Genomic DNA, 26,529 nt, shown 5'->3' with positions numbered 1-26,529 from the left:
CCAAAATACTTCTTTTATCATATCTATGGGAAAACATATTGCTACATCCCGCACAAGAAGTTAGGTCGGATCTAGATATGAAATGGAAAAGGTTAGTGGAAAAAGAAACATATCTGATTGTGTTTATCTGAGAGAAACAGTGTATTTGAAATTGCTTGCCAGTGCCATGCTGCAGCATAAACAAGACATCTAGACCGCAGCAGTGGCGGATAAGGAAGGATGCTATGCATGTCCTTCTTCCAAGCCAATAAAAACGTCCTCCTCCCACATGCGCACACACCCAATGAATCCCAGAGGGAGATACGTATATGCTGTATATGTTTGCTCAGTACTGCCCAAATCCCTGACGTCAGTCATGCTCAACCAGGCATTATTATCACTGGCAAGATGGCAGAGTTCTGTTTATCAAACCTTGCTTGAGAGATACAGGGCAAGGGAGTGTACAAACAGATAGTCGGGGCCGAACATGATTGGACTCGGTGAGGGCATGGAAAGAGCGCTGGGCCACAGAAGAGAATATAAAACACAGAAAGGCTCACACTGAGGAAAAGTAAACCTGCAAATGCTTTGGAAGAATTACTATATAACTGTGGTTTGTACTAGACTTAGACTTGACTTTAACTCATTGACTGCCATTGACAGAAAAAGACGTCAAATAATGCATTTTTGCTGGGCTGGCAGTGAATGTGTTAAACACAATGTGCCAATATATTTTGTGATTATATTGCAGAATCCTTTTTTCCTTTTTTCTTTTTTTAAGGCAAATTTTGCTTAAAAATCCGTCAATTTTGGTTACATCTCATCTTAACTCATTGATTGCCATTGACGGAAAAAGACGTCAAATAAAGGATTTTTGCTGGGCTGGCAGTGAATGTGTTAATGATCCCTTTGGCTCCCTCTGCATTGCATATCAGTGCATGCCCAAGTGGATGGTGAGTAAAGACTTTGGGGCAATGATATACTGATGCTATTCTGTCCACGATCTTGCCTCTGATCATCTTGCGGACAAAATTGAGAAGGAACTCAGTCATCCAGAATAAGGCATGAATTCTGTTTTAATTTGTGCACCACAGTAGCAATATATGTTCTTGCAAGAAACAATTCTAAAGGCCTTTTCTCTATTTATCCAATTTATAATTGATAACAAATAAAATTCCTATTTCACATGTGTAACTCATTGCCCATTCTATCCCAGCAAGGCTGTTCCTGGATATAGAATTGAACGAGGATGAGGAATCGGCAAGGCCTGATCTTAACACAATCAAACACCTTGAGATGAAAGAGGAGAATGTGAGCAAGGTGAGTCCTCTAACCTTACCAATACACGTCAGAGTGCACAATTCCTGTGAACACTCTCATATCCTGTGCAAAGTACATCCATAAAGTGGAAAAATGAAGGAATAGGTGTGTAAGTGAAACTGGTGTCCCCAATATGTTGTCAATTGACTGCATTTTCTCCCCTCCTCCAAAGTACAAAAAAAAAGATAAAAGGTAGAGAGTGGTGCCTCTAGTGGACATGAGTGAAAGTGATTTCTCCTCTGAAAGTACTGAATGTCAAATATGAATTCTATTTTGATAAAAATAACTATTTACTGAATGTCATTTATTTGGCCTTCATCAGCAAACTCAATAGCATTGGCTGAATTGGAAAAATAATAGAATTAAAAAAAATAATAAAAATCTAGAATTATCTCATGAGCTATTTGTGATACACTTAACGAATTGTCACTGATCAACTATTCATTGCACCCAAAAGAAAAATTAATAAAATTATCAAATTAGTTCTGCACCTGCAGAAGGAGGTGGTACTTCAAGACCCGCTGCATGGGAACCAACAGCAGATCCCGCAGAGGGAATTTGCCATAGTTGGCTCTGTTTGAACACTCCTGAAAAATAACACAAAATATAATGTTAGGTAACTAATTTAAGACGGAATAGAACATTTTCAATGTGTAGTTCTGTAGACTGTATTTCTCTTTAGATGATGCAATTCTTTATGTGTACACTTGGAGGCACTGTCTGGCTGTCTATTAGACGCTGGGAAACGGCTTGCTGGAAATACAATTTACAGAACTTGACAGAAAATAAAACCTTTTACCTCAAGCTTCATGCGTACGTCCTCTCTGTCTTTACATATGCAGTCTAGTGTGGCAATGGCTGTCTCTACATGACTGCAGTATTTCCCATAGATTAGCAGCCTAAAATACATAAAAGCATGCTTTTTAGTGAGTAAGGTTATGAATACATGAGTCTACTTTCAGTGGATTATGAGATGCAAACTACGTATTGCACCTTTCTTTGAAAGAAATAAAGATCTGGTGAAGATTTTGGGCACTTCTGTGTTGGACTGAGTCTTGAATTTCCTGCAGTAAACATTTGTGAACGTTCACCAGGTCCTGAAACACACACACACAAAAATAACCTCACTTTTTAATTTTAGTTGCATTTACAGTAAATGTTATCATGTACCAGGAATAAAAAAAATATTTGGAAAATGTTCTGTGAGGTAGGCAAGAGGACTAAGAAAAAAAAAAATTATGACTTACCGGTATATTCACAAATACTTTCTCCATCTCCGCCGTGGATAGAAACACAGAGAGCGGTGTTATAAAGTTCTGTTGTAGAAAGAAAGAGAAGGCACTGAGAATAAATCTAGTCCCTCTAGAATAAGAGTGGCTAAGTCATTTTGCAAGAGGTCATTATAATACGCGGCCAAGTTGCAAAGTCGCTGCTGTCAGCGAAAACAAGGAGCACTGTCTGGGTCAAGACAATAATCTCATTTTCAGAGTTTACAATTTAATGATTTTCCTCTCAGAGAAAAAAAAGCTTCCACCTCCTAGTCACCTCTCCACCTCAAAGCAGCGGGCGAGCGCGTGCTAAATTACACCATCCACTTCATATTGAAAGTCATCTAGTGCCGCACCCCACTGGGAAATCAAGAAGGGTCTTTTTCACACTTTGAACATAAACAGGAGAGAGAAAGACAAGTACGCTGAATGGGTCGGAAGAGACGCAGCCTCCCACCATCTTGGAGTGCACTTGAACATTTTTCTCATAGAAAAGCACTCCCTTGGCTCATTAATGGCTACTGACTTAGAATTAAGATTTTAGACTATACAGTCATTGGACAGAGTGCAAAGAGATCGGAGACAAGAAAATAAAAAAATAGAAAAGTTAGATTATGCTCAGTTTAGTTTGACTGGTTTAACAATTAAATTATGAGTGTGGTTGGAGCTTGCACAATTTAACGTTAAAGATCAACCTTTCCTCATTCATTTTCAATGGGACTGACACTGAACTTTTTCTGTCCGACTTTCCACGCCCACTAACATACATACAACTGATTATCATTACCAGCTTTCTGATACTGGTCAGTGGCGCAGTTGGGAGAGTGTATTGTTCAGTAACCAGGAGGTTGCGGGTTCCAATCCCACCTCTTACTGTACATTGTAAATATATCCAGGGCCATTATGCTAATGCTAATTTAGCATGTTAACCTAATTCTAATGCTAGGTTAGCATGCTAAGCTAATACTAATGTTACGTTACCATGTTAAGCTAATGTTTATGCTAAGTTAGCATGCTAAGCTAATGTTAATAAATGTTGAATTGTGATTGTATTATATTGCGGTTCATGTGTTATGTTTGTTTTGTTGTTTCTGTAAAGCACTTTGTGACAGCTAAGGCTTTTTGAAAGCGCTATATAAATAAAGATGACTTGACTTGACTAAATATCGCCACTAAGATGGGGGATTTTTAATGCAGCTCTTGAATAGGATAATTAGATGAAGCAAAGAAAGCCACAAGTTAAATTTAATGTTTTAATACCACTTTTCACCACATTTTGAAATCACAGAAAATTCTGTGTACCTTTTCTATTGAGTCCAGGGTGTCAGAAAATTTTTCCTCTGTCTGCTTGATTTCTGTCAAACAGCAATTTCTGAGGTCAACCCCTGCTTGTTGCTGGAACACCTGCAGCCCCACAAAAACATACACATAATGTATACATAATTGACAAACTTCAAGTTCAGTCGCATGCAGGTTGGAGACATTGTCTTCAAAATAGTACATGGGAAGTATAATGTAAAACAACTCGTATTAATATTGTGCATATTAGTATCGGACTTTACAAGAACACGTACAAATTAAAATCCCCAAATTTTCCACACACTGTTGAATATTTGTTTAAATATGTATGCTTAACTTGCATGCATCCAAAATAAATGTCCAGGTAATTAATCCCTATTGGACAATGACTGATGACAAACCACAACCAAATGATATCATATCAGATAATTATGAAGAAAAAAAAAAAGTTAAATACGTAATTTAAACATAGTATAATCCATCATGCATTTAAATAACATGGGAAAAGTATTTCCACATATGTGCCTGATGTAGCTGACTCATTGTCATGTGGTGTGATGTCATGACTGGCAGGAGTGATGTGAGAAAAAAAAAGACTGACCGGGGGAGCAACAGCTTCTGTTTTCATCAGGTCCTCATAGATGTCACCGCCCTCTTCACCGTCATACACACAGTCATACAGATCCTCTTCATCTTCTACTCTGTTCTCGCTGTAGCACACATGCAAAACATATTTACTTGTATCACGCGGCTGCTTGCACTCAAGAAAAATCTCAATCAAGCAGCATTTCAGTCATCATTATGATAGTATTATAGTAGTACTGTAAATAGTTTAATTTTTACTTTATGATGGCAAAAATGGGTGAATAAAAAGTTTTCTCCCGCCGGTGTACAGTATGTCCATCTGATGTGTATTAATGATGCCGAACATCATCAGTCAACCACTGAAACGAGACTTTCAGTCAAGTGCAGAACTCTGCTCAGTTTACCTCCCTTATGTCCACTGCTGGCCCTTGTCAGACGTCTATTACATCCCAACTGTCAACACTCACTCGTGGGCTCTCTTCAGCGCCTGCAGCTGTCAGCACTAACACAGAGCAGAGCTCCGTATAGTAGTGGGAGGCCTCCCAAAAGCACTTTAACTGTAACATTGTCTCGCTCTGCTGATTTAAGTTACAACAGTTATTGTAAATCACCCTTTAAATGTTTTTCAATGTCGACCTCACATGTCGAAATATACACCTTGTAAAAATAGCCCATGCACAATATGTGTTAAATACAAATAAATAAACTGCATCCACACATTGCCAGCAGCAGCTCCAGTCCCCCAAAATGTTAATCTTCAGAACCTTCAAAATCCATATTACTCAAATGCTCTCCAAATCTTTTTCTTTGCAGCATTGCACTTCGATAGAAGGCTTTGGAAAGAATTGTGCCAGCAGCCTTGTTTGCTATGTAGGTGGATTATATAATATTGACTTTGGTCTTTGTTCACTTTCCAAAATGAATGAAAAGCAGCATGTGTTGTTTCGATAAAGTTACTTCCAAACAAATAGGAGAGAGGAGACCACCTACAAGCCTCACATTTCAGGTAACCTATTTGTCAATTAGCCCGAAGCACTCAATCGGCATGCAAATGCTCCCGGATTCAAAATGCAGAGTTTCTTGAGTGAGTGTGGAAATTTAGAGTTGAATACAGTCTGAATGAGCAGACGGTCAAACCACAAGCTTTTTACATGCCTTGTGGTGTGAAAAAGGAAAACGCAAAGGGTGAGGTGGCACTGACAGCCCTGGAGGAGGTGGCTGCCTTCCAGTCAACACCCAGGCAACAAATGTTCCTCAGCATGGTGTCGTAGGAGGGAGACTCAATCACCCCGAGGCGAAAACCTAGATAATTTCACCAACAAGTCGTGCTGTTGAAGGCAACTAAGAAAAATGAGCAGTTTGGTACCAAATGCCTAATTAATATTGGTCCTAAAACTGCAGCAGTCGGCAAAAAAAAGGAAAAAGAAGCATTATGAATAACGTGTATGTGTCGAATGCATACTCTATTAGGTCTTCAAGCTGATTGTAGATACTCTCATCGTCAAGTCTTTCTTCAGTTGGAAAAGACCTTTGAGAGGGGGGGGAAAAAAATCACTTTTCAGTCACTTTTTGTAAACTCTCCGGCTTCTAAAACATCACATTTTATTCATGTCTTGTCAACTGAAACATACCTGATTCCAGTTTGTTGTGCAAATGTTGTGAGAGAGAGCTTGGAAAGTGTGTCCATAACCTGCAATGGAAATGGAGATGTGAATTTACCAGTACTATTAAGAGTATCTTAAAAATATAATAGAATAATAATGACACATTATTTTTCTATTGTACTTTTACAGTGGCACTATTGTTTTGCTGGATGCTGAAATAACAGAACCAATTAGGATTTGGACTGACATTTAGGAGGGTTGTTTGTTTGTTTTTATAATCAGTCTGTTGAGGAATAACAGTTTTTGCTATAACAAGTTCTAGCTTTATAATGACATAATGAAAAAAATAATGGCACCTAATAGTATTAATGAAAATATTTACCACAGCATTCCTAATTATTTTAAGTACTGCAGTGCATTGTACATTATAAGAATGTTGTGTAGCAATTCTCACAAAGGACACTAGAGGGTAGCCTTTACAAACTTTTCAAAGCAACAATGCTTTGAGTGACAAACATGCTTTTAGTGACAAACTCTTTTCCAAAAGACGTCAACTAAATTACATATTTATCTTATAAGAAAAAAACAAAAACAAAACAAATGAGAGATGAACAGTGTAGCACAAGAACATGACTTAATAAGCACATCATGAATTGATAGATGGTGGTTGAATCATCATCCATATGTAGTTTTTTTTTTTTTTTTTTTTTGCAATTCTGCATGTAACAAAGGAGCCACAGCCAGCCATTTATGGGTCATCAATTCACTGACACGACAGACATTTGCCCTGAGGTGCTCAAACAGATCAGTACTGATCACACAACTGGCTTTTCCCGGTTCTCTGTCAGAAACTAATAGCACACAAAAAAAAAAAAGAAACGTGGTTGTTGTTGTTCCACTGATCATCATTAGCCACCAAATGAGGCACAGCAGGTACATACCTAAAGTGAATAATACAGTTCAGAGACAATCAGAGATAATCGTTTCTATTACCTGTATTTTGGTTACCTTGCCATTAAAAAGCTCATTAAAAATTGGGTTGCACTGGTCTGTGTAGGTGCACCTCATCTTGCTGATGATGAATCTGTGAAACGGGGCGATCCCATCCGTATTTTAGTGGTGATTAGTGTAAATTAACTATCTTAGAGACAATAATAATCCAAAAAAATAGGACTATATGCTAACTATAACGTAGATATAATTTTCCTCGACTGCAGTTATTCACCCTCACAGGTTATTAGATGAGTTTTGTATTTCATCCAGTAGTGAAAACGGGCCAATTGGCTGGCGCAACAAGATCCAATGTGTGCTGAACAGAAGACTGGAGGCGCTCCAGTGGGATGAGTCGCATAGCACCGTGCCCTTCAGCTTCTCTGACTATGTTAGTCACACATATTTGCAACACAAGTGACCATCTGCACATGGCCAAATGCACACGCATGACTGCAGTTGAACAACTCACTCACTATATAAAACACATGTCAAACAACGTTCACAAAGGCAAATGAAGGGTTGGAAGTCCAATTGGCAGTGAATTTGAATTGAAGAGCAAAAATAGCGGGTGCAAATAGCGGAGCAAAAATAAATATAATTGCTGCTTTTAGTGCATGGCACGAGAATGTCTAAGACTCTAAGCCTTTTAAAGCTGGATATAATTTATCATTGCCATCAGCCCAAATCATTAACCTTAATGTGAGTGCTTCAATTATTTTTAATTCAACCTCAGGCAATTATCATCCTGTTTTGGACCTTTTAATTAGGATAATTATTATATAATATTATATTCCCTCCATTTTTTAAAACTATATATGCTGGGAAACCTTAGATTATTAACGATAGTAGCACAGAACATCCCTGTATGAACAAGATTGTTTGCAGTAATGTCTTATTTTGCTTATCCAATTAATTATGACAGTAGAATCGATCACCAATTTTGCAAAAATGCAATATATCTATCGATCCGATCCAGCCAATCATATCTGTGTAAAGTCTAATACCACATGTGCCTCAATTTGGGCCATGAAAAACCTTATTTGTGCAGCCAGCCATGTTGTAGGTAAACGGTAAAGCAGCTGACCCTCGTTGGCTCTCTCATAAAGCTGTCTTGTCTCATGTAATTATTCAACACCAGTGTAATTAAAACTGTCTGACGAGTGCGTCTGCAGTGATGAAAGGGAGGCGAGAGCGTAGCAGCAGCGTGTCTTTGAACACATCACTGTGACTTATCGTCAGTATCTGTTGGCTTAATGATTTAGATTTAAAAAAATAATAAAAAATGCTGTTGATAGAGGGGCAAAATAACGAGTGTTACACTTATAACCCGCTGTTCCAGTTTCTGATTTTCTGTGCTTAATTTTTTCAGAATTTCTAGATTACCATCTAAAACAGTGGTGTCCAAACTACGGCCCAGGGGCCATTTGCGGACCGCTGTCCATTTTTCAGTGGCCTGCGACATGCTAAAAATGGCATTTGTCTCAGTTCAAATAAAATAAACAGAACAAAAATGTCTGGAGATGGTCAAAGTAAGAATCGAGGGTATCGAAAAACAGGTGCCATTAAAGGTTAATTTAGTTAACTAAAACTATTTTTTTTTTTTTATTAAAATTCAAAAAAACAATATTGTTACCGAAATAAAATAAAAACGAAAATGCTTTTTTAAAAAACGAAACTAACTGAAACTACATTTTATGTTTACAAAACTAACTAAAACTAACTAGAATTATAGCAAATATGTCCTTCGTTTTAGTCTTCGGTAATTAATTTAATGCACGAGTCTTTGGGGGATGATTTTAAATGTGATTTTTAGTCATTTATTTTCATATAAACCGGACTAATGACATTTGAAAGTATGTCACACAGAAGTGACGTCATCTAGCAGCAGCCAATAGAAAAGCACCTTCAGTTGACGTTGCTCCCATGCTGTTTTTTAAATATTGTGCACAAGTAATAAATATTTTTTTTTAAAACTAATAGTAATACTGAAACTAACAAACTGAAGTAAAACTAAGCATTTTTAACAAACTAAACTAATAAAAACTAACAGAACCACCCTGAAAACTAATAAAAACTAACTAAAATGAAAAATTCCAAAACTATAACAACACTACTGCCATATTGCAAATAAATTGGTTTATATACTATAGCATTTTTCTAAATATGCAAAAACACAAATAAATTATTTGTACAATTTTTAGGACTAAACACAATTCCTCTTCATAACATTATGTGGCCCTTGCGTCCTTCTGATTTTCTGTATGTGGCCCTCAAATCAAAAGGTTTGGACATCCCTGATCTAAAACTAAAAGCAGGTACACTTTTGGAGCTAAATTTTTATTTATCAATATACAAACATTTACGAACATTTAACTGGAAAGAAGTCTACAGAGTAGGTCATTTGAAATTGGCCGCATTATATAAACATAATTATAAAAGTTAATGATCCAGTTCATCTGACATGCAAGCCACAGAAAATAGCTAAGAATGCTGAACACGGCCTATGTCCAAAACATATTACGGTTGTGGGGAAAAAAATACCAAAACATTCCCTTGTATCGTCCTGCACATCATGAGGAAGACATCCAAATGCTTCACCACGAGGTCTCAAATATCATGTGTAATGACACTAAAAAAAATTAAAAAAAAATCAATATTAAGTTTTTGTCTTGTGCTTAAAATAAAGATGCATACACAAAGGGAAGCTTCACACGTCCTGTTGACCTGACATGACCTGGGATCGGCTGTTTTTGCGATAACCGGGAGCCAAACACTGGGAGACATAGTCGAGCACGGTAAATGAGCAGGTGTGAAAGCCACTTCGTACGGCGTTAGCATCAAGCGCGCTTGACTCCAGCTTTTAGTTTTCATTCTTATGTAATAGACCACACCAGTGTCTTTCATTGTATCGTTCGATGATTTTTAAGATGTCATCAAATGGATATTAGACTTCTTTAATCAGAATGTGAAAAAACAAACACAGGGACTTGGCTTTGGAACCAACTGCGGTTTTACTGACGCCTTAATGACTGTCATAAGTTGACACCCTCCTTGTGGTTCCTTGCCCAGAAAATCCTCGTCTGAATTCAATTTGAAGGCCATGTTTGAACAAAGTCAAATAAAAGTCAGCAAAAAAAAAAAAAACATCAGTACAATTCTGTTAGAATTTTTTTTTAAACACGAACACATTGAACATCTAGTGGCCAGTGAGTATGCTGAAGATGTAAAAACGCATCCTGTTTTTGTTTAGTTCACCACGTCTGACAGATGCAGCAGCGTATAAGATCCAGTCAACTCGGTGAGAAGCCAATAAAAATCTGATAAGCTCAGAGACTGGCGAGCTAATGTTTGGCAATCAAAGCCACGGATCATTAACACCCGTATTACATAATTAGCGGGCCTGGATATACAGATGTCGGGCTGGTTGGAATGCGGCACACGTCTTCCCTCAGTCCTTGTTGCCAGTGGAATTTGCTCGGCAAAGCAACCTCACACCTTGTCCACACTAAGCCTTTGCGATAAGTTGCTTTCTGAAATGATGATGATGATGCATCAATATCTATTATTCATTTAAGCTACAGCATTATTAAGTTCCGATACTGTTAATAAATATTTCATTGAGATCCCAGTATGGACAGTTTGAATGTCAACTTCATTGGTGAGAATGAATATAAAACATTCACTGTAAAACTACTTTTTCTACTGGTGTAGTTTCCAAATGGTTCAGCTCAAAACATGTACATTTCTCAGGTGGCGGATTAAATTTGTGTTAAACACACCGCTACCCTTCCTATATGCAAAATTTGCAAACATGTCTCCACTTTCCATATTTATTTCCATACTGCAGACATTATCATTGTTGGATGATGCTAGCTTCACGTTAGCTCCGCGTGATAACTACCAGGACGTTCCTCCGCTGGTTGTTTCTGGCTGTGATGCAATGTGGCGTAGTATAAAACATATTAATTGTATGTATTTTTTTTTTTTTTTGCTTTTGGCAATGTCTGTATACCTCTGGGTTAAAAATCTAATAAAATCAAATAATTGTATTTTAAAAAAAACAAAAAAAACTACATTTTTCCTCAGATTCTGATCAGGTAAAAATGATGTGATCACGTGATCAGGACAACCCATCCTAAGATATAAACTTATGATAAAGGACATAACATAGAAATATGAATTTTAAAAGGCCCTGGCCTATAAATTATACAATTTAGATCATCAATAAAATAGCTTTGATATTTAGCTCATAAAAATGGATCATAATCTCAGCAAGGTTGGATTATACTCATATTCAAATCGTATAATAACGCATGACGATGATCCACAAAATGACTTGATGGTGTCCATTTCTGCGAGTTTATCTCGTTTTGTCACTCTATACTAATGACTCAACAACTGGCTCAGCTGCTAACATGTCTCATGCTCAGAAATGAATTTTCCAGAAGAAAACACTGGAACAGATCCGTCCCAGTGGAAGTTGAAGACACTCCAAGACACTTAGACAGCTCAGTCATGTGATCTGCTGCAAGTTAAATAAACAAGCACAGTATAAAGTCTGAATATGATATGATGATTTGCACTGCCGCCTACTTGCTTCATCTCAGCAGCATGAGGTCAAATTCTCCAATTTCCAACCAGGTGAATGGCATCTGTGCTGACAGACACCAATCCCTTATGATACATGTACACATGCAACAATGTTCAGTCAGTAACTCTGCAGCAATCACTTCCTTGAAATTGTTCTTGCACTCCTACAAACGAAGATTTCGCATATGGGGGAACGCACATTCACACTGTTTTCACACATGGAGACAGACTGGGATAGGCTGATATTCCCACACAGCTTGAGGCGCAAACACGTTTGATCTGCCAAATCTTCACCTTGCTGACAGCTGGAGGGAGGGAACTTACAACTGTCAACATAAACAAGCATTCCTTTAAACATGTTACACAGATAAACGCATGCACGTACAACTCCTAGCAAAAAAGTATGGAATCACCAGTCTTTGCACGAGCACTCAGACGTTTTATTCTGTAGATCAAACTCTGATGAAAAGCGTGAAACAGTCGTAAGGTCATTCCAAAGTGCAACATCTTGGCTTTCAGAAACACTAAAAGAAATGAAGAAAAAAAACATTGTGCTGGCTCAGTAAATGTTACTTTTATAGAGCAAGTGCAGGGAAATAAATATGGACTCACTCCATTCTGAGGAAAAAAATATGGAATCATTAAAAACAAAGAAAAAACAATCAAAACACATTACTAGTATTTAGTTGCCCCACTTCTGGCTTTTATGGCAGCTTGCAGTCTCTGAGGCATGGACTTGATGAGTGACAAACAGTATTCTTCATCAATCTGGTGCCAACTCCCTTTGATTGTAGTTGCCAGATCATCTTTGCAGGTCGGAGCCTTGCTGTGGACCTTTTTTTTTTCTTTTTTTTTTTTTCAAATTTCCACAGCAGGTTTTCAATTGGGTTGCGATCTGGGCTATTTGCAGGCCATTATGATTGACTGGATGCATCTTTCGCCAAGGAATTCTTTCACAGGTTTTGTTCTGTGGCATGATGCATTGTCATCTTGGAAAATTATTTCATCATCCCCAATCATTTTTTCAATTGAAGGGATAAAAAAAAAAAAAAAGCTGTCCAAATGTCAATGTAAACCTGTGCATTTATTGAAGATTTAACCACAACCCAGTGCGTTTGCCTGACATGCAGCCCCATATCATCAAGGACTGTGGGGAATTTTTATGTTTTCTTGAGGCAGTCCTCTTTGTAAATCACTGGAACGGCACCAAACAAAAGTTCCAGCGTCATAACCTTGTCCTATGCAGATTCGTGACTCATCACTGGAGATAACCTTCATCCAGTCATCCACAGTCCATGATTGCCTCTCCTTAGGCCATTGCAGTCTTGTCCTTTTTTTTTTTTTTGTTTAAGCGTCAATGATGGTTTCCTGTATGTAAATCCCATTTCCTTGAAGCGATTTTGCACAGTTCTGTCACATACATTGACTCCAGCTTCCTCCCATTTATTCTTCATTCGTCTTGTTGTGCATTTTCTGTTTTCAAGACATATGGACTTTAGCTGTTTTGACGCTTAGATGTCTTCCTTGGTCTACCAGTACGCTTGACTTTAACAACCTTCCCATGCTGTTCGTACTTGGTCCAGATCTTCGATACAGCTGACGATGAACAGCCCACATCTTTGGCAACCATACGTGTAGTTACCTTCTTCAAGAAGTTTGATAATCCTGTCTTTGGTCTCATCTCCCTTGTTGGAGCCATGATTCTTGCCAATCCACTTGGTCTAGCAGCCCTCCAAGGTGTGATAACTGCACTGTTTTTAACTGCTGACTAACGAGCAGATGTAATTTGAGGCGGGTGCCCAATTAAGGAAAGGAAATTGACTGGGTGTGTCCTTATTTTCTGCTCAAAATGGAGTGATTCCATATTTTTTTTCCTCAGAATGGAGTGAATCCATATTTATTTCCCTGCACTTGCTCTATAAAAGTAACATTTACTGACCAGCACAATGTTTTTTCTTCATTTCTTTTAGTGTTTCTGAAAGCCAAGATGTTGCACTTTGGAATGACCTTATGACAGTTTCATGCTTTTTATCTGAGTTTGTTCTACAGAATGAAACGTCTGAGTGAGTGCTCATTAAGACTGATGATTCCATACTTTTTGCAAGGGGTTGTATATGAGATACACTCAAGTCTCCAAATGTTTAATCAGATTGTATACCCCAATTGTATATAGTGTACTTTTTTATTATTATTATTATTTATGCCAAATGCGACGTATGAAGTTAACAGTGCATATCAGGATTGTGCTTTGTGACGATAGACGCAAGGATCCCATTAAAATGGATCTATATGGTGCTAATCTGTCAGCAGTTAAAAACAAATGCAAATGAATGACACACTTTCTGGGCTAATACCGTATTGGCCTCCATTATGTAACATCAGGAAGGCAGAAGTTCTTTAAAATTTTTATTCTAATCAAGATATGTATTCTTTTCTTTAGACAGGATTCCAGAACGTATTGCTGTTAATTTCATTGCTATTATGAAAATTAAATGTAAAGTGGCAGCCATGCTAAAGATGTCATCATATCCCTAGTTTCCAAATGAGTCCTTTTCCCCCCCCCCCCTCATTAAGTGACACTTTCTTTATCTTGCCACTGAAATTTGACTGAGCACAAACTTGAGAGGAGTCTGCCTGAGGCATTTTTCAATTTTTCAATCATCAGCATTTCAAAAAAACTTTTCGACAGCTACTAAAGTGGAGCTCGATCCTTTCACTCTCAATTGGAATTAATTGAAAAAGCATCACAATTTTAAATGTGATGGTTGTTTTGTAAATAGTGCATGAGTCTGTAAATTTAAAAACAAAAACATACCCTCAACATTTTCTTCTTCGCAGAGGATTTCATCTTGCTGTGTCAGTCACACACTTCCACAAGAAAGCTGAGTGTCACAATTGGACATATGGTTAGAAGCTGTGTTAACGTCCTCTAACAAGGCAAGTTTGGACAAAGAACAATTGAACTTTTCTTTCTCTTCAGTACTACTGAATAGGGCTGCACAATATATCAAAAACATATCAATATCTCAATATTGGCCCATGCAATATGCATATCGCGAATACATGCAATAAGTTCCATATGGAATGTTGTGCTTTTATGCTCATCCAATAGTTGGACGTTATTGAGAGGTATTTTGCCGCATGAACAAATTTTATTCTTTCATTAAAACTCATTCACTGCCTTTGACAAGTATACTTGTCAATTGTATTTTTTAGAGCGGTGCTAAATGGGGGCGAATCTGAGCATGCTCCACTGGAAATATCAAACTTGGAAACAACTTTACTGATGCCCAACCACCGGTAGATGACATCATTGCCCCATTTTATAGGAAATAAACACAGTTTCAGAGTCCATGGGAGAAATGGCTGTATTTTGGCAAACCTACATTTTTCTGCTGTCAATTATAAAAGAACGGGACGGGACAAAAAGTAGGGAGTCTATTCTGTTATTTGGTAGATTCGGTTTATATATAATTATTGAATGTAATATCACGTGAGTATTGGAAATGTAAAAAATTTCTATAATGACTGGCAGTGAATGAGTTAAATAATTAAAATGCCATTTCATAGTTGCATGTTAAATATCACAATAATATCAATATCGCTATATTCAGCAACTATATCGCATATCATGTTTTTTCCAATATTATGCAGCCCTACTCCTGAAGTCAACAAATCAGGAACCAATTTACACTTAAAATGTCACAATGTGAATGAAATTAACAAAGTCAGCAAGGCTGCATAGTTTAGTCATATTGTAGACCTCTCCTCTGAGTCCCCTTCTAATGGGACCAGATATGTTTTGAACAAGGCTTTGCACTGTCAAGATGGATGACGTGGAGCAAACCATTTTTTTTTTTTTTTTTTTGTTATTCTAACTAGCAATTTCTTACCAAATGTTAGGACAAATAAGTCTTATAGATGACTATGAATATTGATTCACCTACAAGATGTTCATTCACTTTATGGTACATTTACAGGACCGGAATGTAGTTTAATGTAGAGACAGCTTTGTCAAACTTGAACTGATGTGCAAAAGCTACAGAAAATGGCTTAACTGTTTATCCTTGCAGATGAACACTTTTTTTTTTTTTTTTTTTTTTTTTTTTTGAATACCCTCCATGGCTGCATGAGTTTATTTATTATCAAATATCGATGTGTTTTGCTGTTTGAGGACTTTGATACTGGTCGTAGTCAATTTATAATGTTGATGTATGATCATGATGACCCCTGCTCCATTCAGTCAGCCTCATATTCCAAACAAATGTGAACTTACATTGGAAAAAAAAAAAAAGCCTTGAATGAATAGACGAGATAAAATTACTGCCCGTGTAAGTAAAATTGAAATGAACAGACCTGATATACCCTGTCACAGCACAATCAATAACTTCTATACGCGTCTACACAAATGATACACCAAAGTAAATCAAAATGACAGTGAAAGCTTGCAAGTCCATTAGCTGAAGACAGCCACGTCTTATACAGTATGATGACTTCAGCCTTGTCTGTATCTTTACGTTTCCTTACTTATTACTACTGCGGTGTTGCTGCACAATAATGTTATTTCTGATATCATCTCTAAATCAGAATTGGACTCAGTCTAAATCCTGCCTAAGTAAAAGTGCACTAACTGTATATGTATGTGTAAAAGAGAAATATTGAACCAGAACACAGGAGAAAAAAAATGATCTACTGTACATCAGCGGAATCAGGGTTATTCATCTTTCTGCAACCTCACGCCACGATTCATCATGGTAGTTCACATGTCAGCCATTTTATTAGCAACTTCCGCTGAGGGTAGATGATATTGACCAGAGCTATTACCGCACATATTTAGTGTGAGACATGATTGTAATTCACATCACTGTGGAACAAGCTAAACATAATTACACCTAGTTGCAGATCCTGAAACGTTTTCCCAATATCCTGAATTCAGCACTTATTCTACAAATACACTTTCTATTTAATCTACCGGTATACATACAGTGTAAGAGTTAAATATTTCAAGACAAGCACAGTTCATTCTGTTATGTAACAAATGTGTTACCAGGATGTCTGCTTCCAAACAATGTCTACAAATAACCATCTTGTCATAGCTATATGGGGTAATTGTGTTTGCATCAGTAAGAATGCCCTAAGGATGCCCCATTATAATCATGAAGAATTAAATACGCAGTGAATATGCACAAGAGCTCACTGCGTGAATTTCCCACTTTTAGTCATGCAGCTGTGCACAATTCTAAATGACCAGAATAATTTGAGTCAGAGTCAAAACCATGCATCCATTACAAATACGCTAAACTGTGTCCAGCGTTTATGGCTTTTACGGAGACAGAGATGCGACTTGAGGATATTATTTTAACACAATTACAACACTAACTACAACAAAACTACCAGTACATCAATTTTCAATACAGCTTGTCCTCGAGTTGAGCTGGAGTCCATCATAGCTGACACTGGGCAAGGAGCGCGGTACGCTTTAACAATCGCAGGACAGTTAGCTAAATAAGCGGAACAATAGAGAAAACTGCCCAGATTGATTACAACACAAATATATGAAGGCTGGGTAATATAGTGTACCTAACTTGAAATTGGTAACACTACTCCAGCTCTATGTAAATTCTGGGAATAAAATGTTATTGGATATATTAAGATACTAGTACTACAGTATACATATGGGATGTTTCTTAACATTATTGTGGAGAAAGTTGATGTGATTCCTCCATACTTTGAATGATAGCGCATCCACCTACTCCAACTCCACCTCAAGGTAGCAACACATTGGGGGGGAAATCAACCTCTATAGTAAGCGCTGAGCATCTGGAAAATGAATAAATGGCATACAATGCACAGCTCCTGAAATCTTTATGTTCCAGAAAAACATCTCAGACAAGCTTGAAATATCATAAACACCACTATGAAATCCTATTCATTGTTACAGGAGAGATAGCAGCACTTTCATCGAAGACTCAAAGGAATATTTTCTGAAAAATGTGGGAAAACAGAGATTGCACTTTATTGAATATAAAACCCCTCAAACTTTTGTCTTTTACACTGAGCCAGAAAATGCTCTGGGGGGAAAAGTGGTTTATTCCACGGAGCCAGATTTTTTTTTTTTTTCCTCCAAATTTAGAGTGAACATGAAGGGCACCTCAGTCATGAGCAGGAATGAAGTCTGAATTATAACCAATCTATCAGAAAATTTAAGTAGAGGAATTACAGATTAGTGTTATCACATCTGTACAGATGTCGCACACAATATGATGTACCAAGATACAAAATTCCTCGTTCTACAGCAAGTCTGCATTGTAAATGTTGAGTCCAATATTTTAAGTCGATTCTATATCATGCAGTTACACTGAATACACCGTAGTATATCCCTATAGTTCCAGCTAGCCGAGCACTGATGGAGAAAAAGCTGTCGGAAAGTAGGACAGTGAGGTGAGGGAGACTAGTTTGTAGACTTGCAGTTCATCCTTTGTGGTCTTTGATCCTGTCCACGGTGGCTCAGCTTCACATGCACACCGGCTTGGCCCAGACCCAGCGGTGGCCTATAAATATCTGCCATGTACCCTCTATACTACAGCAACCAGTGAGAATGAAAAATGTTGCCTTCTCCCCAAGGTGCCAGAAAACAGATTCCACTTTGACCTCCTACTATGTGCGCTGTACTTTCAATCTGCATTGTTGACATCTCAAACCCATGTTAAACTAATATAGGCAAAAAAATAAAATGCTATATTAAACACATTATACATAACTATATTTGCACTTGCACTTGTATTATTTTATTGAGAAAAGCTCAAAATGTCCATTCAGCACTGCAAGTAAAAAAGCACTTTTTTATTGGATGTTCTCTCTTCCCTGCAGGTTTACTGTTATGAACTCAGTAGGGGGCTTCCTTTCAACTAGTATTGTATGTACAGCCAAACACACACGCACACACTTTCAGGTAAGGATGGAATGATGGATGGGTGATAAATCTGTTCAACCACTTAACCATTTCATGTCAACACTGGCATTGTTTGCCATACAAAGTTGAATGCCAATAAAGTCGCACAATCTAGAGTTTGATCAAAAACTTGTGAGGAAAACCACACACAATATGATGAGTCAGCAAAACTCACAGCACCTTGGTTTGAGCATGAGTATTAACTCTGTATTTTTTTATTTTATTTTTTTTATTTTTTTATTTTTTTTTTTTGTGGCTTTTTTGCAACACTTAGTCCAAGTATCACATGCTGCAAAATAGGGGTGGGACGACAAACCTTGCTTCGATACTGTGACGATATTTGGCTCACGATATCAATAATATCACGATACATGATATCTACGATTTTTGATATATAGTCAAAAAAAAATTTTGCAACATTTCACGATATGTGACTGAAAAAGCCAACAAATGCCCATAAAAAGGAAAATGTCTAATTATGCATTTATTCAATTCCAAAACTTTGTACAATGTAAAAATAGTACATAGTGCCTCACTGTATCTTAGCCTTATAACTGTAAACATTGTAAAGTGAGACAAATTAAAGTGCATAAACATTTCTAACATAACACTGCACAACGGGACACATTACATTGATATCTACCGTCAGTGTATCGATAATTAATTGCAACGGAGAGCGCAACAATATACCGTATTTTTCGGATTATACGTCGCACCGGATTATAAATCGAACCAGCCAAAAAATGCATAATTAAGAATGAAAAAACTTGTATAAGTCGCACTGGAGTATAAGTCGCATTTTTGGGGGAAGTTTATTTCGTAAAATCCAACACCAAAAACATACCATGTCATCTTGAAAGGCAATTTAAAATAAAAATAAAAGAACAGGCTGAATAAGTGTACGGTATACTAACGTTACATGACTGATAGGGGTGTTAAAAAAAAAATCGATTCGGCGATATATCGCGATACTACATCGCGCGATTCTCGAATCGATTCAATAATCGGCAGAATCGATTTTTTTTTTTTTTTTTTTTTTTTTTTTTTTTTTTTTTTTTTTTTTTAGGATTCACACCTTGAGCATGGAAGAATGTTATATGAACGGAACATTAAGCCTTAATATTTTATTTTAATGCTGTTCAAACATGAAACAGATTACAACCTCTATAAGACTGAAATTTCAGATAAGTAAATAATACATTTTCATATAAATCTTACACTCTACAAGCTTACTGATTAGTATTTTCTAAATTTGAATGAAAAAAAATCGCAACAATCGACTTATAAATTCGTATCGGGATTAATCGGTATCGAATCGAATCGTGACCTGTGAATCGTGATCCGAATCGAATCGTCAGGTACTAGGCAATTCACACCCCTAATGACTGATATGCCTGGTCATGTCAGTAACGAACGTATTGTGCTCAACATTGGCAAGTCCACATTATGTGGCTTGATACAGCTTGGATCAGTAGACCTACAATATAACGCAACCCTTTGGGAAGTGATAAATGTATTCCGCTGACATTTTAATGAGTACACAAAACCACCAGGGTGAAATACTTTTTCTGCATATATTGTATTTTTAGCAACAAAAAAAAAAATCTTGTGAACCACCCACACAGGGCCCTCCTTCATGCCATCAGGTGGTAGTTGTGACAGCTTAGCCATCCAATGTGCTCACGCACGGATCAAACACCCGTCCGCAATCATCAAAGACGTTTCCCTCTTACACCCTGAAACAATCACAGACAATTCGGAGCTGCAGCTTGTAGGCGAAGAGGCAGAGAGATCACTAGTCCTCAGTTTTGTTAAGTGCATGCGTGTGTGCCCAGTGTTTGCACATTTGTGCGTGCATTCACGCTTGAAGAAAGCCAACAGAAGTGTGACTCAAGTAGATGCAAGTGCCATGTAAGTCATGTTACCAGGAGTCCATGAATTATCCACAGCCCTTTGAGCACAGTGGCTTTAAAGCTTCTATCAAATTGTTGAAATTTCAATGCAAAATGTATAAGCCATGTGTGCGGGAAGTAAAAAGCATGCACAAAATGGAAAACACTACGAATCCAGTAAAGAAGCAGACCGCTCTACTTTAGTACAGTATTTAAATTGTTTAAAGAAACTGATTTTGTACTTTCAACAATCTGAAATGCACTGGAGAATAAAATCTCTACTGGTTGAATGACATTTTAAATTACCTCCAATAAAATCCATACTCGTACAAGAAATGCATCAGAGGAACAATCCAGAGTTACACTGACAATAAATCACTTTGCCGACTTAAAAATGTCATCATGGGAATGTTTCCCCATTGTGAGCAAGACAAGTATGCGATTTGCTAAATCCTGCATGGCCAACATAAGCCGTGGGGGGGAAATGTGTCAGTGAAAATGTAGCCCACACAGTAGCTAAGCAAAAGCTGCAAAGATAGTATCCATTAACAGAGATGACATATGATATCTGGTCACACAAATTGTCTCGATAGAGAACAGCTGAAGGGCAACGGAGGGAGGAAGGAGAGAGGAAGGGCAAGCTAGTCGGGGGGGGATATATCACCGCTTTAGTGGATTTCCACTGTTAAACATATCGCTGATACCTGAGGGGAAAATAACTAATCAATAGACCTCCGTCTCCTGCTTCCTTTTCATTTTTGCTTTGCACTCTCGTGTCTTTTTCTACCACTCCTCACGCAAAAGAACACTCAGCATGTTCGCCCTCTTCAAAATTGTAGAGAAGATTCCACTCAGGCTGCCATAAAAGAGCAATTACGCTTTGTTAAATGTGAACCTCTTTAATGAAATGAGTTTTGCACCCTTGTGCTGCTTAGTTAAACTCTCTGCAAATACAGAACCTGAATAAAAAGATGAACAACACTCATGTCAGATCGACTAAGAGTTGTAGTACTCAGTAGAGCATAGGCCAAGGATAAATCTAACAAAAGAGATTTGTGTCCATTTATCAAGCTCCATGTTCACATGCGACAAATAAGACGAAAAGACCATATCATTTTTGGGGACCTGAGAGCTACAGGGTTCAACATTTAATGGACCATGTGACTGTGTCGGGCCATCCAAAGTTCACTAATGGCGGCCTGACCGGGCCATCACCCAAAAAGACTTCATGTAGAACCCTGGAGCTACTTATTGGGCATGATTGATTAATTCTGAACCTTATTGGAGGTACTGAACCCTGCCCGTTTCCAATGCGCATTCACTGAACCCTTTTTTATTGAAAAGTAAAATATGATCAAATTTCCTGCAGCAGAGATAGGAAGACTCCAAGAAAACACACTTGGATTTGTACTAAGGAGGCAGCGGGGTTCGACATAAAAAAAAGTGTCACATAATATCCTTCTTCAGGTCAGTCCATGACATAATATTTTCCAAGTACTTAGCAACTTGTCCATCATGTGACACTTTGAATGGAAATGTCCGATCAGCATTTTGGATGCAACTTTAAAACAAGCTGACATGTTGAGTCCAAAATGAGTGAGATCACTTTAGATTGTCACAGCAACGGAATTCCAAAGCTTTCTTAAATACTTTGCTATACTTCAAACCTGATTCTCTCTCACCTGTGTTAATGTCGGAGTTAATGTTTGCCACTTGATGCATAGATTCTCCTTTCCCTGAGGAACCCCAAAATCCTAAACCTGCGCCTTCAAGACAGATGTTTAAACCAGATGTGCTTGCAGTGAGTACAAACAACCACAGACAGATTTGATGCACATGACCGTGTTTTGTAGCACTGCAGTGTTCTGCAGCTTTGAATGAGTGTAGCCACCATCCAGCAGCTTTTAGTTCCAGTCTTGTCATGTTTTCTCAAATCTCTCACCCCCATGAGGGGAATGCTCTTTTTGCTAATGGGTTCTATCCCAGATTTTAAAGGCAAAGAAGGTTGAGAGGATTTGAACTTTCCCTAAGTGAATTTTTCATGTGATTCCACCGCTATACGAACGCTACAATAAACAGACAATTGATCATTTATTCATAGGGAGGCAACTTGCTATTTTTAAGACAAAAAAAACAAATGCAGGTGAGTGGCAGCTTAGCCCATTCCCGCTGCTCCTTGCTCCATTAGCTTCTGCAGACCCAGCCAAGCGAGCATTACAGTTGCCGGCTTGCTGTCTAATTTCAGGGATGTAAAATTTACTCTGGGCAATGTAGGAGTCACTCAAGAGAGTCATCAAAAATGTTCTGCCTGGGCCAACTGGAATCACAAGAGGAAAAGTGAAATTAGACCTTTAAAAAAGGCATTTGCATTTGAATCACGTATGTCACAAGAACGGATGTAAAAGCTCTCGAGCGTGATCAGAGAGAAGATTTTTTTGAAAGTTTTCCTTTTGATATCTACAGTCTTAAGGCACTTTCTGAGAGCATTGGTTGTTCGATATCATTAGGGACTCACATTATAATTGATTTAGCAATTATTTGATCAAGAAGCTGGCTGATTGTGTGGACTTAATCATTTGTTGAAATAACTGACGCAAAATACAAATATTATTCTGGCTCAACTAATTCATGCTTTAACAAGATAAGTTGACAAAGACCTCTCCAATAGAAACACCTCTTCAATACAACACAAGAATTCGAAACATGCAGAGCGACTTTTGCATCCCATTGAAATTCTATATACTGTAATAGTAATAATTATTGACAAATAAAGGCGACTTGACTAGACAGCAGACCTTAGCGATAAATAATTCTATTAATTCTCATTTTAAAAAAAATAAAAAAATAATTGTCATCCACAATAGTCCGCTGTGAAAAAAATATATATATTTTACCACAATTTCAAAGCTGTTACAGTTTAAATTGGTGTATTGGAATCGTGAGATTCATTAATAAAGCCTTTAAGCTTCAGTAGCCCTGAATCTTTGTGTGGTTTCCACGAACTACTATTAAATTCTCATGAGAACAGACTACTGAAGGCCTGAGAAAGGCCATGAACACAACACCGCAGAATGTGTGATTTATTCACTTCCCAAAATGTTGAACCATGACTTTAGACAACAGATCGATGGTTGTGAAACCTCTATGATGTAAATCTATGATTAGATGACTGAACGTTTTGTTTTGTTTTTTCAACAGATGACAAATTAATCACTAAAACAATGAAGCTGAAAAATCAACTGTAGCAAAGTGAATGAAATCATGATGATAAATGGGAACGTCGGGTCGGGTCTTGATGCTTTAACACGCTGACACCCATGCAAAAAATTTTGAAAAGAAAAATCACAACTCTTCATAACGTGCCGGCATCTCGGCCAACAGATTACTAATTAAACCTCCTGAGGACATGCCGAGGTCAGCCGCAGACTTGTCAAAGAACTGCAGACACACTTACAGCTTTCCAAGCATAGAGTCAGCAACCTTATCAAAAGTAATGAACCCTTGTCCAGACTTTTTAACCCCCTACCGACAGCTTGCTGAGACGTTTTCCCCCCTAATGAGAGGAAGTGGTTAAAATGGCGTGTCATGCTGCTGCTTACTTCAGATTTTGTTTTTTAAGAAAGTTGCAAGAGGCAGATTGTTCAGAACAGGTTTTCAGTTAAAAGAGAAGAATGTTAACATAAAGCAGTCAGAGGAAAGTTAGCTTAGGAGAACCAAATTTGCAACTCTAACACTATACAGTGCATGACTAAATATTGCAAGTACGACAGACTGAAAGCAGGACAATTTTTATTTATTTTTTTGTCTATTTTTTGGACAAAAACAACTCAAAATTTTGAATCTGATGCACTAAATGCTCCGCTGTTGTTCCAAAGTAGTTGCCCCCGAAAAAATGTGTATCCTCTGCTGCGGGATCTTATAACTTTTACCGCATAAAAGTGGCGATTTTTCAAAAATGAGAATTGTTCCTAACCCGAACCATAACCTTAAACTTCAAATGTGGTATATATGCTGAGATTTCCTACTGCGTGCGTGGTCATTGAACGGACTTGGAGTCCATTGCAGAATGCGAGCACGTCTTTTCTTTTGTTTATCTGCGATTAAATATTACAAAACCTTGTTCCTAAAACTCAAAAACACACGTGTCTTCTTCATGCATTTATTGAAAAACATGCGGCACGGAATACAAATTTTTGGGGGGGTAACTACTTTGGCACAGCATCGCCTCCCATAGTGCGTGACAGGTTTAAGAGTCAGTCGTGACAGGAAAGTAAATTATTACCCACCCGGACCAGCGTGAATGTTGACGTATGTAAACTAACGCACGTACATGGCTGAGAATTATCACGTCCTGCTAACTTATCGAGCTCATTTTTTATGATCGTGCAATTAATTGATTTATTGCTTATTGCGACAGCCCTACATGATACTGAACTGAATTAGCAGTAAGAAATGGATGGACGGGTGGTTCCAGCTGCTGAAATATCACTATGTACATGTGAAAATGTACGAAACATCCTAGCATCGTTCTTAGCAAACAGAACTATTATTACGCTTCTCAAAAGACAGTCAATTAATTTAAACTTCCAAAAATTCATTTACAAATACAATTGCAAAAAAAATAAATAACAGCTAGATTTCATCACTCAACTCCCAAGAAAACCATGATGGAAGTGTAATAACACACCTGTTGGTACTAGAAATACAACTAATGCTATGTTGGCTAACAAAACCAAATATTGTCAATACTACCGGATATAAAAGTTTTTTCTGTTTTATCTCACGTGTTGCTACATTCTGACTAAAGCACTATTTTATATTATTAGTATTAGCATAGTATTTTATTTATTAACCCCTTCAATGTGTATACAAGCAAAGCAACTATTCAGGAAGGGATCCACTCGTTGCATTGTTCATATGTTTTTTTTGTTTTTTTAGTTCTTTTGACTGACAGGTTTCGAAACTTCTAGGCAGAAGCAAAATGGCCGCATTCTTTTTAATCCTTGGACAGTACGGACAGACGCTAAATACTGTACATGTCACTTCTCCCAAGTATTTGGACAAGCTACCATCTGCTTCGGTGTCACTGCACATGCGTACCTTTCCAAAATCCCTGACGTCAAAAAGGTCAAAGGCTTCAAACAGGTCACTTTTCTTCATGCCAAAGATGTCGTGACAGGCTGCCAGAAAAGTCCTGATGTTCTTCAGGCACAGGAACTAGGTTGGGAAGAGAAACATCATCAGTGTATGAGGAGGAAATACAGTATGTACAAGCAATGTTATTTGCACCAAAAACTACTCATTTCTTAATGTTATATTTTATCAGAACTACAAGTTTTGCTGAATAGCTGAAGATCAAGTAACTTTGTGTTGTTAGATCCCATTCTTGAAAACAATGCCTGGAATTTGTTGAGTTGGAAAGGACGAGTTTATTCCGGAGCTGCAAGGATAAGTTTCTCTACAAATTTTCATAATCAAGTGCAATTATACTGACTTGTGAAATTGTATTAATTACTTTTTTCTCATTTTAGAAGTTATTCACTTAAGTGGTAGGTGTATAACCTTCATTTTGAGCCTAATAATCCCAGTGAGTTTGTATTGAAATACTAGCTGCCAAAACCTGGAATGGAACTGATAAAACTGTCAAGTTCTGGTATTAAGTAACATTTACCGAAACCTTCCTTTCAGACGGTGATACGTCTTTATAAGGAAAGCAGTATTGCGGTCGGGGAGTGATGGGGAAGGTGTCACCAGAGAGAAGTTAGCCAACACGTATCTCTGGCTTGTGGCTGCTCTCCTTCCTGTAATTGATACAGGATGGAACTGAGGAGTATGCTGATGAAAGAACTTTTTTTTTTCAGGGAGTGATGTTTTTGCGTCATCACTATCCACCCACACTCATGGGACGAACTTAACCAGATGACCTCACGTGGAAATGTGCATTCCACAAAGAATATAAAAATGATGTGAACTGAGTTGTGCATTCGTGGAGCAAATCAAGAAGTCATCAAATGTATCCTTGATAACTGAATTCACCATTTCCTTTA

The 26,529-nt window shown here is 37.6% G+C and overlaps 2 protein-coding genes across 13 annotated transcripts in view; one reads left to right on the top strand and one right to left on the bottom strand.

Annotated features, from left to right (window-relative positions):
* LOC144009080 (crystallin J1A-like) overlaps positions 1–26,529 on the top strand; it is a 55,556-nt gene that overhangs the window by 1,466 nt on the left and 27,561 nt on the right. For 4 of the 11 annotated variants that reach the window (XM_077508571.1, XM_077508570.1, XM_077508566.1 and 1 more), the window contains exon 2: positions 1,196–1,299. The gene's annotated coding sequence lies outside the window, so the exon portion shown is untranslated. Of the gene's footprint in view, positions 1–1,195; positions 1,300–23,357; positions 26,496–26,529 lie in introns of those variants that run through there. The other 7 variants (XM_077508569.1, XM_077508568.1, XM_077508565.1 and 4 more) reach the window with 5 other exon arrangements.
* The window catches only part of vav3a (vav 3 guanine nucleotide exchange factor a), a 71,266-nt gene that overhangs the window by 29,521 nt on the left and 15,216 nt on the right, over positions 1–26,529 (bottom strand). For both annotated transcript variants that reach the window (XM_077508557.1, XM_077508558.1), the window contains exons 2-10: positions 25,583–25,699; positions 6,083–6,141; positions 5,914–5,979; positions 4,468–4,576; positions 3,870–3,971; positions 2,547–2,615; positions 2,293–2,396; positions 2,099–2,198; positions 1,791–1,886 (exon numbers count right to left, since the gene is read on the bottom strand). In XM_077508557.1, the coding sequence (XP_077364683.1) occupies positions 1,791–1,886; positions 2,099–2,198; positions 2,293–2,396; positions 2,547–2,615; positions 3,870–3,971; positions 4,468–4,576; positions 5,914–5,979; positions 6,083–6,141; positions 25,583–25,699 (822 nt within the window). The remainder of the gene's footprint in view (positions 1–1,790; positions 1,887–2,098; positions 2,199–2,292; positions 2,397–2,546; positions 2,616–3,869; positions 3,972–4,467; positions 4,577–5,913; positions 5,980–6,082; positions 6,142–25,582; positions 25,700–26,529) is intronic.

Source organism: Festucalex cinctus, chromosome 20 (genome assembly GCF_051991245.1).
Source record: "Festucalex cinctus isolate MCC-2025b chromosome 20, RoL_Fcin_1.0, whole genome shotgun sequence".
Classification (NCBI taxonomy): domain Eukaryota; kingdom Metazoa; phylum Chordata; class Actinopteri; order Syngnathiformes; family Syngnathidae; genus Festucalex; species Festucalex cinctus.
Note: the sequence above shows the minus strand (reverse complement) of the source record. Positions and strands in the feature narration are given on the sequence as shown.